Source organism: Heloderma suspectum, chromosome 8, assembly GCF_057233095.1.
Source record: "Heloderma suspectum isolate Gila_16-S chromosome 8, 16-S_ref, whole genome shotgun sequence".
In the NCBI taxonomy this organism is placed as follows: Eukaryota; Metazoa; Chordata; class Lepidosauria; order Squamata; family Helodermatidae; genus Heloderma; species Heloderma suspectum.
The window spans coordinates 23,429,003-23,448,296 of record NC_139465.1 but is presented as its reverse complement, the minus strand read 5'-3'; the positions used below and the strand labels follow the sequence as shown (position 1 = coordinate 23,448,296).

General features: G+C 45.6%; 1 protein-coding gene across 1 annotated transcript in view; it reads left to right on the top strand.

The window, feature by feature from the left end:
* LOC146338917 (neural-cadherin-like) overlaps positions 1–7,805 on the top strand; it is a 136,160-nt gene extending 128,355 nt beyond the window's left edge. The window contains exons 32-33 of the mRNA XM_084812882.1: positions 2,992–3,146; positions 7,395–7,805. Coding sequence (XP_084669008.1) covers positions 2,992–3,146; positions 7,395–7,805 — 566 coding nt within the window. The remainder of the gene's footprint in view (positions 1–2,991; positions 3,147–7,394) is intronic.
* The last annotated feature ends 11,489 nt before the right edge of the window (positions 7,806–19,294 follow it).

Below are 19,294 nucleotides of genomic sequence, written 5' to 3'. Positions count from 1 at the left end.
CCGCGGATTATGTTGATGGTGGTGGTGGGGGAGGCATTCTGTCCCTCCCCCTGGAATCATCGACGGGGGGGGGGGAGGCGATCCGTTCCTCTCCCCTGGAATCCTCCATGGCTGGCTGTGCTCCTCAGAAGCTCTGTGGAGCAGCCGGCCAGGCCCAGCCCAGGCCAGAGCCGTCCGCAGCTGGATTTCCGGCCGTGGAGGGTTCTGGGGAAAAAACACACCAAAAACCGCGTACGCAAATGGCGGAGGCTACGGCTGCCACCATTTGCGTTCCTTATTTTTGGACGTCTTAATCTACGTAAATATTTATGTAGACTATCATGGCGAAAATAAGGGGAATGCAAATAGCGTAGTGGGCGCTATTTGCGTCCCTTTTTGATTCACTGTTTTAGCCTATGTAAATATTTACGTAGGCTAAAACGGTGAATAAAAAATGGACGCAAATAGCGCCTGCTACGCTATTTGCATTCCCCTTTATTTTTGCCATCATAGTCTACGTAAATATTTACATAGACTAAGAAGGCCAAAAATAAGGAACACAAATGGCGGCCGTAGTCGCCGCCATTTGCGTACGTGGTTTTTTTTTTTTACCCAGCCATGATAGGCTACGTAAATCTTTACGTAGCCTATCACGTCTTGCAAAACAAAAACAAAACCCACAAGACTGCAAATGGTGGCGGCAGCCGGTTGGAAGACCAGCCGCCGCCGTAGCCACCACCGGAGCCGCCGCCGCCCGGAACATCCGCCCCAAGTAAGTCTTGTCCCGGGGGGGATCCGTGGGGGGGGCGGGGGGGGCAAACCGTTCCACCACGGAGTTCGGGGGGCCAGCCTCACTGAGATCCATGGCGGAATTCTCTGACATCCCTAGTTTTTTGGACATGTCAAGAACAAGGAGGCTTTAGATTCTGTGGATACAAGACTGCCTGCGATGTGCCCAAAGAATGCCCCATTTCAGGCCATCTAGGAACTAAACTGGCAACACTCTCAGAGCTTTTCTGCAAATGTATTGGGGGCTACTCTGGGGGTGCAAGTGCTGCCCCACTTGTGGAATGGCACTTGCACACCATCCTACAGCCTGTCCAAGGATGCCTGCCAATGCTGATTCCAGGCTCCTTATGGACTTCACATGTTTTAGACCTGAGCCCCATCACTGAAAAGGAATTCCAGACCTGACCCCTGGAAAACTTTAGCATAAAGTTCACCTTAGAATCGTAGAATCATAGAGTTGGAAGGGACCTTGGAGCTCATCTAGTTCTTTCCCCTGACAGATGTCCATCCAGCGTGTGCTTAAATAGGTCCAACGAAGGAGAGCTCATCACCTCCCAAGGCAGTCTGTTCCATTGTCAAACAGCAATTACCATTTGGAAGTTTCTCCTATGGTTAGCCGAAATCTGCTTTTCACCCATTGGTTGTAATCCTGCCCTTCTGGAGCAACAGAGGACAAGAGTGCTTCATCTTCTGAGTGACAGCCCTTCAGATATTTGAACATCACTAGCACACTCCTAGGCAGTGGGGAGCATATGAGAGGTTTTAAATCAGGTCATGGGATATTGTTTGGATGTGTGTGTGTGTGTATATGTGTCTGCTCTCTTTATATGTTTGTAACTAAACTTTTTATATTATGCATAATGTATTTTTAAGGTTTTTATTCTTTGTAAACTACCCAGAGAGCTGTGGCTATTGGGTGGTATAGAAATGTAATGAATGAATGAATGAATGTCTCCCCTTAATCTTCTATTTTCGAAGCTAAACCCTGTTTAAATTGTATTGAGATAAAAAGAGTCCATGCTCTATATCTTACCATTACTGCTACCCTGAACACCCATTGAAACATGTTGTAATAAACTAGAACAGAAAGAGGAAGTGTGTTCATGGATTCACCTTTTATTGGCTTTCAGATATGGGGTAAACGAAAGGGTGTTCTTATATTAGATTAATTTTATATCCCATCTTTCCGTTGGCACACTCAGCTATCACAATCAATGTTGTGCAATGCAATGACACCAAATCAATACAAAATTACGTATGAGGTTGATATTATTTTGACAATTGTCATGAACACTAGAAAATGGACAGGTTTCTCCTCTGCTGTGGTCAGTTCGGTGGCCTACAGTGGCCACAGTTGGGCTGGCAATTGCGAGGCTGGCTTTGACCTCTCTGCTGCTGACAGCAGATGTTAATCATGGCAGCACACAAGCAAATATAACAAACACAGGGCTAGGCCTGGCAGGCTTGGGGAGATGTTTGTCAGTGGGGAGAAGTGGAGTTGATTCCTAATACCTTGATACAAAGTACCGTCCTACTTGAGACAGGCAACCAATGTTTAGCTGGTAAATTCTGACTCACACGGGACACAGGGAAAGAGCTGCGGCTTAGTGGAAGAGCACATGCTTTGCGTGCAAAAGATTCCATATTCAATCGGACGTCTCCAGGGAGAGCCACTGCCAGTCAGTGTAGGTAATAGTGAGCTGGAGGGACCATTGGTCTGGCTTACTATAGGACAATTTTCTGTGTTCGGGTTTATGTGGTCTTCCCCCTCCATCATGCACCTCAAAGAAAGCATCATTCATTCAATTTATGAGACGCCCTATAGTGGAATCTTTCAGGCCGACATTCATACTAAAAACAAATACCATGAAACCAATGATAAAACACATTAAAATAGTTTTTGAAAGGGAGATCATTATGAAAGCTAAATGATGGAAAAGGATGGTTTTAAAATGCAGCTTTAAACATACTAAAAATAAAACAAATAGCACTTAATTTTTTAAGGTCTGGGAGAATAAAAAGGTCTTTGGGGCCAAAAGGTCAGGAAAGTAGGTGCCAGGGGGACCTCTCTAGGGAGAGCATTCCACAATGTGGGGGTTATTACACATGTGGCAATATTCCAACAAGAGAAGTCACCACTCTTGAGGTTCTACTGCATTTTAGTTGTGGCGTTTGGATATGGTTTCGAAATGTCTCTCTGCTTCTGTCCATCTCTTCATCCAGTTCTTCTCTGTGGTGTTTTCCTGTGGACTTGGTGGAAAAGCCACAAAAGTATGAATGGCGGAGTCTACCACGTCACCACCTGTCATGATGACTTGGAGGACATCCGAGAGAACATCCTCAACTATAATGAGGAAGGGGGAGGGGAGCAGGATCAAGTAAGTCTCTCTCTCTCTCTCTCTCTCCCCCTCCCTCCATCTGATGATCTGGAGTGTGCGGGAGGGTAGCCAGAAGTCTTGGCTCAAGCAGAGAAAAATCTATTGTTCTCTGGTTTACTTTGATCTTACCACCACATTTCTTCCAGTGACACTTCACTTTGTATTTCTTCACAGAGAAGGGATAAAAATGTCTAGACTAGCCTGGTCCCCCCGCCCCCCGGTTTTGGATGACCAGTTCCCAGCATCCCTGACCATTGGCCATGCTGGCTGGTGCTGCTGGGAATTGAAGTCCAAAACCTGGAGGGCACCAGGTTAAGGAAGTGTGGTCTAAATAGTTTTGATTGGCTTTAAGGGTTAGAACTCAACAACTCATAGTTCAAGGCTCATAATACTTTGCTATAATCAGTATTTATCTGTGTATCTGAAGTACAGTTGGGGAGCAGTACTATTAACTGCACCCTCAGTGATCAGAAGCCTCTGAAGTCAGGAGGCTTCCGATCATCCAGTGCAGGGTGGGAGGAACAGTGGAGGTGATCTTTGCCAGTAACCAATAGAAACAATCACTACAGAAAAGTATTACCAGAAGGTACTTTGGTGATTTTTGTTACCTGCCTCTTATCAGTATTTTTACTGTTAGCCATTAACAGTATTAGGCCTGTAATTGCACAGATTCTACAGCCATTCCGAGTTTTGTATTTGTGAGGAGATAACGGGGTTCTATATACAGCTAACCATAAGATTTTTAAATTGTTAAATTACCTACTTCCGTTTCTACCATTCAGAAAAACTCTATCTCACCATTAGGTTTTAGTAACTGGCGCATGTATTCCCCAACAGTAGACTTGACATTTACTCTTGCCCCTGCTCACAGGTTATCGCAACATTCTGTGTAAGTAATCACTGCATGACATGGCAATCTCAATATTGCCCCCGTTAAGGGTACGATCCTATTCATATTTAATTAGAAAAAACCTCCTACAACTCCCAGCATTCCCCCAGCCAGCTGGGAGTTGTAGGACTTTTTTTCTAACTAAACATGCATAGGATTGGACCTTAAGTACATTATAGCAACCATCCTCAAATTACTTTAAATCAGGGGCATTTCAATAAAACTCATTAGGACTGCTTCAGAGAAAATACAGTTTATATCAGCTTTGTAAACATGGACAGTGGCCAAGTGGGCTGTGAATGCTGGGAGTTGTAGTCCAGCACATCTCATTGGGTAAGGCTGCACTAGAGAGTTGTCTGTTAACCAACAGGCATGTCACCAAACTAGAGGAAAAATAGGTACATTTGTAAATGCTTTCGTTCTGATGTCTGTCTGTCTGTCTCCAAGCGCTATAGTAATTTGAATTTCACACATAGACTTTCCTACTAGATGAATACAGATTTCCTTATACCGATTTCCTCATGCAGATTTCCAAATACAGATTTCCTCTTGGTTGTAAAAAGTCAAAGGTTTTGACGAATTTCTATGAACATGCTGTAAACTCTTAAAACGATATATATCTTTAAGGTGGCACACAGAGAGCTAAGTATACAAATCCTACTAGTGTTTAATAAGATTAACTCCCTCTACAAATTGTAAGGGGAAAAATAGGTTTACCAATGCAGGGGATATGTTGAGTTTGTCTGACAGGTTTGACACTTTTTCTGACACTTTGTGTCTCAGCCTTCCTTAAAGCAGCAGAAACAAGCCCTGAGGATTCAAGTACAGGTTGGCTCCATGCTGCAGGACGGAGTTTGAAGTCAAAGGATCCCTCCATGCACAGGGTGTTTGTGAAGGGGGTATCCCTGAGAGGAGTAGTTTCATTTCCCTGGTTAAGTTTCAGTTTCATTTCTTCAGGTTTGAAACAGTACTTCCAGGTTTGAGGGAGGAGGTTAAAAAAAAGAGAGAGACAGTCAGAAAGACCAATGCAGTAAGACCAGAGTCAGGGAGTCCAGATCCTGAAGAGGGAGCAGGAAGATGCAACCTGGAGAAGGCTAAGTACAGCTAGGGTAAAGGAACTTGCGTTTTGCAACTTTATTTTCTTTTAATGCCTTTTGTATCACTCAGCTCTATTGTGTAAATACCTTTAGTTGTGATTTGTTTGCTTTAATTTACTAGTAAACTGTTGTGGTTAAATCTTGTGCCTACAGCGTCAATCACCCCACGCCTATAGCCTAAACCCCACGTTATTGGAAAGGGGAAGGTAAAACAAAGAAAGTGGGACTTTTCAGGAGACAAAAAATCCTTAAGGGGTTGTTCAGGAGTCCACGTCATAAGGCGAACCTTGACAGTGTATACTAGTACTTCATGTAGAAGATGTATATCTTGCCTTTTGTTCAAATAATCCTCAAGGCGGCTTACACTAGATAGTAATAAAACACACATATCCAAAACATAGACAATCTAGCAGTCCTTCGGAAGGATGGATGAATCTCTTAGTTCCACTTTCTCCAACATTAATATTAATTAATATTACTTAATATTAATAATAACATTTCTATCATGGCTTTTTTCCTCTTTCAAGGAGCCCAAGATGGTGTACATGATGTTCTTCCTCTCCATTTTATCCTCACAACAACCCTGTGAGGTAGGATAGGCTGAGAGTCAGTGACTGGCCCAAAGTCACCCAGTGAGCTTCATGGCTGAGTGGGGACTAGAACCCGGATCTCCAAAGTCCCAGTCCAACACTCTAACTACTCTTAACTACTACACCATACCGGTGTAGTTTCTTCTGTCCCATTTATAAGGAAATGTAGATTTTGGTATGTTCTTATGAAAAAACTCAAACTGAAATGAAATTCGAACCCATCTACACATCCAAATTCATTATGTACAGCTATTCGCAGCATGGAGGGGACCATGTTGGACCTGTCTCCCATGTAGCTGTTAAAGATGAGGAGACTATCAGAAAAAAAGAGGTAGCAGCCCTAACCGAGCACCACAAAAATGGGTGAAGACATGGGGATTCAAAGCTGGACTTTTAAGAGCTAAGCACTTGAAGCCCTTGGCCTGGATAGACGAATCTGCCAATTTCACTTTCTCCAACATTCAATTTTTGTTTTGTTTTTATCTCAAATTTTGTCTTGTTTAGGAAGAAGTTTGCAAACTTTGGTATGTTCTTGTCAAAAAGTGAAAGGAATAAAATTCTCACCCATCTCTAGTCTTAGTTCCCTGGCCCATGGATGGGGTCAGAGTGTCCTAGCACCCTTCAGCTCTCTAGTGCCAGGGCAACACTGTCACTTGCAGCTGAGTGATCTTTATGGCAGGGAGGAGGGAAGTAAGCTTCCTGCTGTCATGCTTTCTCTAGCTGATGATTGCGAGCAGGCTGCTCTTTCTCTTGCCATGACATTCTTCCTGAGAAAGGCAAGGGATATGTCCTTGCCATGACGTTCTTCCCGAGAAAGGCAAGGGATAGGTCCTTGCCATGACATTCTTCCCGAGAAAGGCAAGGGATAGGTCCTTGCCCTGAGGAACTTACAGTCTGATTTTGGACAGTGGATAACAGAGAGAGAGGTTCCAAGCAGGAGAGAGGGGCAACGACAAGAGTATGAAGGTGGAGTTGAATGCAATTCGTCTTTATAGTGTGGCGAAAGAGGCAAACCTTTCATATTGGCACCACCTTGCTCCACTGCACAATTAGGAAATTCAATAGTGAGATGCCACCAAGAAAATTCTGGATTAAAATATAAGATCTCTAAAGCCAGTGCAATGCAGCTTGGCCTCTGGGTTCAAGAGTAATAAAACACATCTTGTCTTTGAGCCTTCCCAGATGGGAGACAGAAGTGCCAGGCAATTAGTAATTGATGATCAGCTCATTATTGCTCGTAGTGACAGGGAAGGCATTCCAGGCAGTAGGTGCCCATTTTTGCATGTGGGTGGCCAAGGGGTCAACGCCCATAGTAGCATCTTGTCAATGCCCATATTAGATTTACACTGATTGGCTTGATGCTCACGGAATTGTAAGCCGGATAATAAAGCAATTGGGCTGTTCATAAAACCAGGAATGCAATCAGAGAAGGTAGCAAGGAACTTCACATATTGTAAATACAAGAGATATGTTTTGAGAACACACAATCACAAGAGGACGGAATCAGATAAATAATTGTGTGTAGGTGCAATCCTATGCCCTCGGCTCGATTGTGGTCACTGAGCAGAAAGCACTGATGGTTGTGTCTATCCAGGGGCAGTGAATTAAACCCATCTTTTGTGGTGGGCTTTCCCAATTAAGTCCTTAATGCAGCATCGATTTCTTCCTCCAGGATGCCTACAACATGGCCGAGCTCCAGATGTCCCTTCAAACCAGCCCAGCCTACTCCCTCTACAAAAACAAAGGGAAACGGATCGAGCTGCACAACCCTTTGAGCTGCGAGTTCACCGCCAGTCCGAAGGAGCTGCAGGAAGTAGGAAGAGGCTCCACCTCCTTGAGCATTGATTTTGGGTGCTACCTCTTGGGCGTGGTTCAAAATGTGGACCAGCAGCACCATGCCCTAGCCTGCGATTCGTTGCAAGTGTTTTATACCGAAGGGGAGTGTTCGGAGGCCAGCAGCCTCAGCTCCCTGGGGTCCTGCGAGTGGGATGAAGACACCATGTATGGGGATATGAAAGAGTGGGGGCCCAAGTTTGAAAAACTCTGTGAACTCTATTCGCATGTAGAGCCTGAGGATGTTTAAATGACTCGACCTGTCTTTGTATCATGCTCTGGAAGGACTCTTGATTTTTTTTTGGTAAAGGTAATTTTCACATATGTTTGATAAAGTTGACCCCCCCTCCTGAGATATTTCAAAGGCAGAACTGAGTGGGGTCCAGGTGGCCAAGAGAGGGCTTTCACTTTGAGTCCAGAAAAGCAAGGAGCCAATCCAAAATGTGGTGGCGGTGGTGGGGAGGATTAAAAATTGTGGTTGCTTAGACTTATCTCTTGAAGGCAAGGAAAGGAAGGGCAGGATGAAATTGGACTTAAAGTCAACTTAAGAGCCATTGCAGAAAGATAACAATGTGAAGAAACCACTCCTGTTTTGGTTCCGAGAATGGATGTCTGTTTCGCTGGGACATTTTCTGTGTGTGCACTTTGAAGCAATGGAAAACTGTTCATCCCTTTGCAAGGGCTTGCAACCGTGACCTATGTCTTCTGTGCTGCTCCTGCAAGATGTTGAAAAAAAAATCTGTTATGTAGAGTTCTTCTCATTCCATATCCAGAGTTGGAACTAAGCTTCCTCTTGAAGATGTCAACATTTTTTACTGGGATGGGTGGTTGCTTTTATACTCCTAGAAACCTTGGGTTATTGCTTGGTTAAATTCCTGTGTGCCCTTCCCCAGTTTGGAAGAGAAGAGTGAGCTTGCAGCTGGGCATGAGGCATTGAAATCAGCTTCTTGCAATTTTTACCTTTTGTAAGCCTAAAGATGTTGTTTTGCTACTGAAACAGTCTAGGCTAGAAACTGCTCCCAAGAGTTGCTTTTCCGTGTGTGATTCAAAAGACTCCAAAATAAGGACGATCCCAAACAAGCAAATATACACATAGATTAATTGTTTGGCAGGAGGCTGCACGGACGGCAGATCCAATGCTGAAAAACACAAAGTCTGTTGTGAACTTGTGCTAAAGTGGTTTTGATTTGCTTGGTCCATTATCTCTTAGAGCTTTGTACTTCTTCATCCCCCCTCGCCCCCAGAAGCTTCATAAGCACAATATCTGTTTGCACTCCCTGTTAATAATCCTCGTTGACTGACTATTAATCCTCATTGGCTTAATAGGGGAGGAGCCATGGCTCAATGGCAGAGCCCCTGCTTTGTGTGCAGAAGGTCCCAAGTTCGATCCCCAGCATCTCCAGGTAGGGCTGGAAAAACTCCTGCCTGAAACCCTGGAGACCTGCTGCTGCCAGTCAGTGTTGACAATACTGGCCTAGATGGACCCAGGGTCTGACTCAGTATAAGGCATCTTCCTACGTTTCTTCCTATTGGTCCCAATGGGAATCTTTCTTTCTTGCTTGCTTGCTTGCTTTCTTGCTTTCTTGCTTTCTTGCTTTCTTGCTTTGTTTCATTCATTCATTCATTCGATTTATTAGCCGCCCATCTGGCTGGCTACCTGGCTACTCTAGGCGGCATACGGTACAAATAACAACAATAATACAACAAATTTACATAATCAACTGAACAAAACAACATTGCTCAAAAAACCCTAACCCACCCCAAATGCCCACCTGAACAGCCAGGTTTTCAAAGCCCAGCAGAAGCTCGTCAAAGAGGGGGCATGGTGGAGGTCACTAGGGAGGGAATTCCACAGAGTGGAGGCCACCACAGAAAAGGCCCTCTCCCTAGTCCTCACCAGCCTAGCTGTCCTGGCTGATGGGACAGACAGAAGGCCTTCCGAGCCCAGTCTTGTTGAGCAGCATCCCTGGTGTTGTTGGAGGCACCCCTTAAGATAGACTGGGCCGGAACCATATAGGTTCCTTTAAAGGTCAGTACCAACACCTTGAACTGGGCCCGGAAAACAACTGGTAACCAGTGCAACTCCTTCAGCACTGGAGTGATGTGGTCTTGCCGATGGCTGCCTTTAATCGGGCAGGCCGCTGTATTCTGCACCAGCTGCAATTTCCGAACCGTCTTCAAGGGTAACCCCGTTTCTTTAGTCCCCTCATGGGGAGAGGGATGATTGGGGGTGTGTGTGGAATGGCTGCATGGGAAGCTTTAACTCCCCCTACCTGGTCGGTGCACTACTGCACTAAAGTAAAAAAAGAAGTTAGGCTCAGCTACACTCTATTCATTTAACGTAGCGTGTAGTTTATCCTTCGCATTGGTGCATTATATGGGCGAAAGTGGGGTAGAGATTTACCATAAAAAGGCTTTTTTTTTAAAGCCACAACTTCCTGGGAATATGGTTCAAAAAGCTTCTTGTTTACAAGTCCCTTGTTTACATGCAGCATACTCAGGTGGCAGGCAGGATGGATTGTCCCACCGCAAGTGGGGGCATCATATTTCAATGCTCTCCTCTGTGAAAAATACAGCTCCTCACAGGTACAACATTAGCAGAGCAGACAGAGAGCTGGCTAGAACCTTCCTTCTATGCTAGTTTTCTTCTGCCAGGTAGCTATTTACACAGGGGAGCGTTCAAAACTGATCTCACCCACTTGTTCTCAGAAGCAGAACAAACCACTCTACTCCATTATTCTTCTTCATGTGTTGACGAAATCTTTGCTTAGAACTGTTAGGAACCCCACACTACCTTTGACTTTGCAACAGCCTTGGAATAGCACCGTTTTTAACAATCCTTTCCTAGTTGCCCAACCTTTTGGTCCCAAAATTAACTTTTTGTGTTATCTCAAGCTTTGCAAGCATGCAGTAACTGCACATTTATCAACAAGCTATTTCAAAGACAAACTAGGCTGTTTTTTTCTCCCAAAGTGAGTAGCAGAATATCAAGTATCCAGCATGCTGCCTGCAAAAGCCATCACAGAGAATAACACCCTGGTGTTTGTCATGCCTTCTGCAAAAATAGGAATTGTCCGCGGGGGATAAATGCCTTTCAAAATCATGTTGGGTAATCTCTTCTGTTTGGAGCAATGGTGTTATTGCAGCCTTCCCCAACCTGGTGCTCTCCAGATTTTTGGACTACAGTTCCCACCACCCCAACCATTGGCAGGGATCAATGGGAGATGTAGTCCAAAACATCTGGAGGGCACCAGGTTGGGGAAGGCTGTGCTATAGTATGATTTGCTGTACATCGATCTGTCCTTTTAAATATCTTTTTCTTTCATGAGCACAAATGCTGGTCTAATTTATCTTTGCTAAACCACTAATATCTGAAGCAAAGAAGACTGACTCAGCAGTGCACTTTAATCTTTTTATCTGGGGTTTGCATTTCTACTTAACCATTCTGAATGAATGCTATGCGGCGGGCTAGAAAGCATTGTAGACTTAAACATCTAAAGTTAGATTTCATTCTGCTGACATTTCCAGCCCAGACTAACTCATCCTGTTCCCTTGGCTTTGAAAAAAAAAGGCTCCAGTTATGAGTGCTCCTTAGATTATTCATACATTTTTTTCATCAAATGAAGCATACAAGAATGAGATACAACATTATGAGAAAAGTCAGGCAGATGGGGGGCCGGAAAATGGAAGATCATCTATGCACAGGGAGGGAATGAGCAAATGTACTGAGAGATGGGTAATGGAGATTGAAATGTCCTTGGCAGCATACAGAATAACATTTTCAGAAGTTCCTAAGTCCAATTTTTCAAGCGTGTATTAAGCCACAGCAGAAGGAGACCAGAAATACCAAGATTGCTTTTCTGTCTGAGGGGGTTGCTTTCTCCGTTAAGGCTACTGTAGACAGCTCACTCAGCTATTCTGTGGATGATGGGAGATGTGCAGATTCAAGGCTGGGCCAAAATATTTGGCTGCCTGAGGTGAAACAGCAAATGGCGCCCCTCACCCATCCAAGTCAAGGTACATGGCATGCAAAGCCAGGCATGTTATTTAGGCACATGAGCCAGAAAATCCCACAAGTACTTTTCCACACCTCTAGCTGTGTGTGTGTGTGTGTGTGTGTGTGTGTGTAAAAAACCCAATAGCTAACAATTTGCTGCCCTTTTAAATCTTCTGCCTGAGGTGGCTGCCTCACTCTGCCTAATGGTAGGGCAGATTTACACTTCTTCAAGAACATAGCATTATAAAGTTGGAAGGGACCTTAGAGGTCATCAGGTTCAACCCCCTGTTGCTCAATCTAGAATTTTGGATGCAACTTCAGCATTGCTGACAGGTGGCCGTCTGGCTTCTGATTAAATACTTCCAGTGATGGAGAGCTGACCTCCTCTGTGAGGCAGTCTGTTCAATTGCCAAACAGCACCTACCATCGGGAAGGTTCCCATAATGTTTTGCCAAAATCTACTTCCTTGCAATTTCCACCCATTGATTCTAGTCCTGCCCTCTGGAGCCACAGAGAACATATTTGCCCCATTGTCTGAGTGACAGCCTACCAGACAGTTGAAGACAGCTATCTTTACTATTTTACTTATGGGGGTTACTTGCGGGAGGGAAAAGAAGAGCTCTCCTGGATCAGACCAAGGGTCCATCTAGGCCGGCATTCTGTTTCCCACAGTGGAACAAGATGACAAGTTGGATGGTGGGGTGGGGTGGGGGGAAAGGTAACCCATTTCTAAGAGAGTATAAGAGAAAATAGCTTTTACAGCTCTACCTACCAAGTTACATTTATAGACCTTGCAAATTGAATCTGACATTTCTAAAGCCTTTAGGGCAACCCTTGTTTGGGAGAGCCCTGAAATTTAGTATAGTGTTTAAAGTATTGTTGATATTTTTAAAGTTGAAAGTTATTGTTGATGTTTTTAAAGAAGAGTTTCAGTTTTGTTACAGATCTGGGCTGAGTGATGTTGTATGACATTGGTTAACTGGAGATAATCTTGCAATGTTTGGTTATTATTTTACGTGCCAGTTCACATGTGCATTTTTGAGATGGTATAGTCCTCACTGGAGAAGAATGGTTCTTCTGAGCAGTGTATACAAATCTTGGAACTTTCCCAATGAGGACAGGCTTAGCTTGAGGCATGCCCATTCATCCACAGATGGATCACCCACTCAGAAGTTCACATGCTTTCCCTACCAGTAGCTTGTAGGCACTGAATATTCCTTTGTCAATATTTTTCATTCATACAGGCAGTAAACATAATGAACCACTTCCAGAAAACCAAAAGCAAAAAGGAAAGAATTTAATTTATATTGTGCTGTGGGCTGGGACAACAGTATTGTACTGCTGAGCTTTGCTTGTTTTGTAGATGTCACAAGCAGACTGCAGGAGAAGGCAGTAATGAATATCCCTCCCCCTCCAAACTCCTGCTCCGTCTAAACAACATCAAGTGATTACTCAGTGGTAATAATTTGCTTCTTAAGCATCTATCTAAATCCCATTCACCCACAGTATGATATGCTATCGTTTGATTGCATTTTCAGGACAATTTAGGCTATTTCCTTTGCCTGTAACATGCTATTTACTCCCTTGGTGTGCTGTACAGAATAAAAATGCTCTTCTCAACGTACGCTGCAGCCCGGCTCAAGAGTATTTCGCTCATCTTAGCCATCAATTCTCGTTGATTTCAGCCCAGATTCTGGTGCATGAAGCTGAAAGTGTGAATAGGTCCTTGGAGGGGGTGAATTGTCTTATTGACTCATGTGAATAACCACAGATTAGGACAAAGGGCAGAAGGGAGAACTGGCACTCTCGGGAATGTGCCCAGAAGGACCCAGAAATCCAGCTCAGACTGGAGGAAATTGGCATGAAGTTCTCTAGGTGGCTCAGCTTCTCTGCAGAAGCTGTGCTAGCTATGCAAAATTATCTGCAGAAGGGGAAAACTGATTATCTTCTGCAGATTATCTGGAGGGTTGCTGGCCCGGATGGTCCATAACTGGTGGTAACCAGTTAGTAACTGGCAGTAACCAAATGGGTTGTAACTAGTTGTCTTTGCTATTTTAAAACTGATTATCTTCTGCAGATCATCTCTGCAGAACCTATGCTGTATCTGCGGAACCTATGCTGTCTCTGCAGCTACCCAAATCACGTTGAAGGGGGTGGAGATCAATGTAGAATGCACTATAACAATCTAGCCTTGAAGTTACCAAAGCAAGCATTGTGGTTGTTTACAGGGGGAGGGATTGCAGCTCAGTGGTACCAGTATAGAATGTGCTTGGCACACAGAAGGCCCCAGGCTCAATCCCTGGTACCTCCAGTTAAAACTATCAGGTAGGTGTTAGGAAAGACCCTTCTCTGCTTGAGACCCTGCAGAGATTGCTGCCGGTCAGAGTAGACATCACTGGGTTAAATGGACAAGCAGTCAGAGCTGGTATAAGGCAGCTTCCCGTGTTAGGTCTGAATGTGACGGGCATGGTGCCCAAAGCGGGAGGAAAAAGGAAGCAGGATGGTCTTGAAGGGGAAAAAGGGCTAGTTAAGCCAGATATGGGGTGTTTCCAAACAGATGGCTCTAGAACAGGGGTGGGCAATACACAGCCAGCTGGTTACTGGGCAAACCGCCAACTATCCTGTCACCCTGGGGCATGTGAGGGGTTTCCATAGGGCACCAGTGGAAGCGTGGCCCCTGGAACCCCTACAGCTGTCCATCTCTGAGTTGTTGTTGTTGTTCAGTCGTTCAGTTGTGTCCGACTCTTCGTGACCCCATGGACCATAGCATGCCAGGCCTTCCTGTCCTGCGCTCTCTCCTGGAGCATGCTCAAGTCCATATTCATTTCATCAGTGATGCTATCTAGCCATCTCATCCTCTGCCATCCCCTTCTCCTTTTGCCTTCAGTCTTTCCCAGCATCAGGGTCTTTTCCAGGGATTTTTCTCTTCACATTAGGTGGCCAAAATATTTGAGCTTCAGCTTCAGTATCTGTCCTTCCAATGAGCAGTCAGGGTTGATTTCCTTTAGGATGGACTGATTTGACCTCCTTGCAGTCCAGGGGACTCGTAAGAGTCTTCTCCAGCACCACAGTTCGAAAGCATCAATTCTTCGGCGCTCAGCCTTCCGTATAGTCCAGCTCTCACAGCCATACGTTACTACTGGGAAAACCATAGCTTTGATTAGACGGACCTTTGTCGGCAAGGTGATGTCTCTGCTTCTTACTATGCTGTCTAGGTTTGCCATAGCTTTCCGCCCAAGGAGCAAGTGTCTTTTAATTTCATGGCTACAGTCACCGTCTGCGGTGATCTTGGAGCCCAAGAAAATAAAATCTGTCCATCTCTGAGTACTTCCAGTCAAAAGACATTGCGCAACTGTTCTGTCTTTTCCTCTTTAACACATTTTCTGTGGAAAGAAAAAAGACAGGAAAAAGTGATGGGAAAACACAGGAGGGTTATGTGGAAGACGTCGTCGTCTGGACCCCTCATAAAATTCCTACAAGAAGGCAGGGCGATTGTACAATCAAAGCCTCTTCTAGAAGCACCCTCAATTATGTTTACCTAGAAACAAGTGGGAGAGTTATAGATCTGTTGGAAAAGAAGCGGGGTGGTATTTGACTCCATTTCAAACAGTGGATGGATAATCTTGAAGCCTTCTCACTAGATGAAGACGTGGAAAGCATTCCTAGCTGGTCGTGCAACTCCACATGGTGAAAAAAAACAACCATGTTTGGACAGTGGCAAGGGTTGTCTTCTTATTAATTTGCATCCCCATTCCCACCATCTCATGTTTATTTCACAACCACCAGTGTAGTGCTTGTTCCACACAATAGTCAAAACAAAAAATACTTGCTTTATGGGTCATTGGCTGCATTCACACAACACGCTAACCCACACTCAGTGGTTGTGTGTGGGTTGCTGTGAACTGTAGGTTGTTTGTTGAACTGTGGGTTAGCCTGTTGTCTGAACCCAGGACATTTTCCACAGGGTGGCTTGTTAACCATGCAGTGTGCCTTGTTAACCAACCCTGCAACAAGCCATGGGTTCTCAAGGTGGCTTGTTCGAAAAAAAATAAGCCACAAGCCACCCTGCAGAAAATGTCTTGGGTTGAGACAACAGGCTAACTCACGGTTCAATGAACAACCCATGGTTCAACAACAATCTACACTCAACCACTGAGCATAGGTTAGTGGTTTGTGCGAACCCAGCCATTGTCTCTTTTCCCTATCAGTACTTGGACATTCCTTCCCAGAAGGAATGCAAAAGAGTTACTGGCATTGCTAAGAATGAGGCCAGCAGACTTGATTATGAGAAGTCCTGCAGCTGAAGAGAGAGAAGAGGAAAAAAGGGAAATCAGTAGGCCCCTAGGTAGTTGGATTTTCAGTAATGTACCTAATCTCCTGTCAAGCTCTTTACAGGCTAAGATGTAGTAACAATAACTCTGTATTTTATAAAAATTGTGTATAGGTCTGCAGTTTAAATCTTGTCTATATTTGTCTTTAATCTGCTAACCTGTCAGCACCACTGATTCTCATAGAGTTCCTACTCCTCCCCACCCCCTCTTTGCAAAATGATAGTCCAGAGAAAACAAATAGCTGAGTCGGGTGGCACTGAGGCATTCCTCAAAGCATCATCCCAGGACAGAAGTCTACTCTTGGCCATGCCTTAGCAGCAGCGTGAAGCAACTAAAATTAAGTTGGGACTCCTGTGCCTGGTGGCCTCAGTTTTGGACTCAGCCATTTCCCCTGACATCAGGATCTTTATGGCTGTCTGGGAGGAGTTTGCAGTAGCAAATGCAAAAAAATTCCTGGTACTGTTTATACGAAGGTAAACAATTCTGGAGATGATGAGGCAAAGAGTTCTGCTGGTGGAGTGAATCCAAAGATTAATAGCCACATGTAGGCCAAGGTTCCAGTGGTTCACGGATGGGGAAACATGGCCATAGCGCAGTGGCAGAGCACATGTTTTGCATGCAGAGGGCCCTGTGTTCAATCTTTGGCATCTCCGGGTGGGGCTAGGAAAGACCCCTGCCTGAAATCCTGAAGAGCCACTGCCAGTGTAGACAATACTGAGCTACATGGACCAATGGTCTGATGCCATATAAGGCAGTTTCCTATGTCCCCACAGGCTTCTAGGAGAGGGACCACTGGCTATTGCTCCACCTCTTACAAGACACTACCACAGATGGTCCCCAATGCATGTCAACAATTGCTCTGTGGTACACATCCTGAAGATAGTGGCTGTATGCCACCTCCAGGACAACCTTGGATGATAAACTAACTTGTTCAGTGTATATCATCTAGCTAAACAGCATGGGCCTACATTTTATTTCCTATGGGAACGTCAGCAACCAGACACATAACCTGATGTTATGGGAGCCCAACTACCTACTGTAGCCCAACTAGTAGGTTGCACTGGCATGCTATTGCATCAGTTTACTGTCACTTAGGGATGTACAAATCCCTTACCTGGCTCCGTTCCGGGGCATCCGCGGTGGGGGGGAGGCGCTCCTCCCTGGCTGGCTCCACTCCGTGGCGACTCCGCGGAACCGCTGGCCGGGGCTGGCTGCAGCCGGAATTCTGGCCGCCGTCGGGCTGCTGCAGCTGCAAATGGCGGCCACTACGCCAGCTGCCATTTGTGTCCCAGGCAAGCTATGATAGGCTATGTAAGTATTTACGTAGCCTGTCACGGCAAAAGGCAGCCATGCAAATGGCAGCCGCAGCAGCCCGGCAGCAGCCGGAAGAGGAGCAGGAGCCGTCGCCGCATCTGCCGCCGCCGCCGGAGCCGCATCCGCCATCAGGTAGGCTCCGTCCTGAGGGGATTCTGCGGGGTGGTGGTGGGGAGGCTGAATTCTAAAGAATCTTACCTCACTGGAGTCCGTGGCGGAATTCTCTGACATCCCTACTGTCACTTTATGTGCTCACATCCCAGTACAAGTGCTACTTTACTTTGATACTTTAGGCAGCAATCCTATCAGGATAGTCGGCCGCCTCCAAATTAGAAGGCGACGATCTAATGCAGGGCAGGTGGAGTGCAGAGATCTTCTCCTCCGCGCTCTGGCTGCCCTTCATTAGTGGCTAGACAAGCCAATTTCAGCTGTCTAGCTGGAGCAGGTCAGAGTTTTGGGTGGGGGACGCCGGACGATGCATAGGAAGCGTTGTAACGGTTCCACTGTCTCTGCTCCTAGTAACACCCCCTTTCCCCCCACTCTGCACTGCTCTTCCGAAAGCAGAACAATTCTATGGCTGTCTAGCTGCTTTCTAGCGGCCATAGGATTGCGCCCTTACCGTAGCAAAGGGTGTGCTATTAATGTGCTAATGCACAGGTGCTCTAATTATTTCTAAAATGTATTTTCTGAAGCAATTGCACACTATAGAGAAAGTTATTAAAAAAAAAAATCTCTAGGGCAGTATCCAACTGTGTCATTCTGCTAATGCAAATGATGTTGCACTAGCATCAACTAAAATTCTGAGAATCCAACCAAGATTATGTTTGCGCAAATGCTTTTGTGCAACCGCTTGCACAAGCATAATGCAAAACCAGTTGTGCAAACATAAAGTGCAAGGGAAAGATTATGCGGAATTCCACTAGTGCTATGTGAGTTTGCGGAAGAATATCACTGGATACTGCCCCTAGTTTGGGCTCCTAGATTACATTTGTTTTACAATGCAACATCTTGTCACATTACAGCCAATGGAAGCAGTGGGTATGACTGAAGACTGTCCTTGCTCATCCATGAGAGCTGTATCTCAAATCCCTGCCCTAGACCCGGGGTCCCCAGCCTTTTTGGGTCAGTGGCACATTTGGAATGTTGAAATGCTCGTGGCACTCCCGCAAGGTTCCCTTGATGGGTGTGGCTGGTCAAAACACACCTCTTTCCAGGAGGGCAAATCAGTGAGACTGAAAGAAAAGCAACTTGCCCCCACCCCTAGGTATGAGGCAGAGGCGGGGGTCCGAGCTCAACACAAAGCCAGGGCCAGCGTCAAGGGTAGGCATGGTCAGGCACCTGCCGAGGGCCCACACTCCAGCAGATCCTGGGGAGTTGCCCCTCCTCTTCGCATTGCAGCCCCCTTGTTCACCCGCCTCTCCTCTGGCCCAGGCAACGGTGGTGGTGGTGGTGGTGAGGAGCAGCGGATGCCGCTGCCGACTTGCTCCCTGGTGCTCTGCCTGCCAAGCAAACGGTAGCAGGGATGAGGAGGAGGAGCAGGAGCCAGTGGTGACAAAGGTGGTGGACTTACTGAGGAAGGGGGCCCATGGAAGGGTCTTGCCCAAGGGCCCCCTCAAAACTGGGGCCAGCGTTGCACAAAGCCAGTCTTTTGAAACCAATTTTTTCTGCTCCAACACTCATTTCACAGAATGCAAACTGTTGAGTCTCAGAGACCAGTAATGTGGCCAAGAAACTGAATATATGGCACAGGTGGGATCCGAGTGCCATGTATTTGCTCCCACAACGTGCAACAAAATACCCATTTCACAGAAGGCAAACAGGTGACGCTCAGAGAAGCAAGCACACACACACACACAACATGCCAAAATAAACAACCAGCTAACATTCACACCACACCCTCAAAGGCAACACACAGCATAGGCAAAACACCTCCTTGCTCCCCAAACCACCCTCTACCCCCCCCAAGACACTCTCTATCACAGGCAGCATACCTTTTTCTTGTCTAGTTGGCTCGAAATGCATTAAAATGAAGTCCTGGGCTGTAGCCACCCACCACTTTTATTTTCTAAGCACACTTCTGGGGCCCATATTAATTAA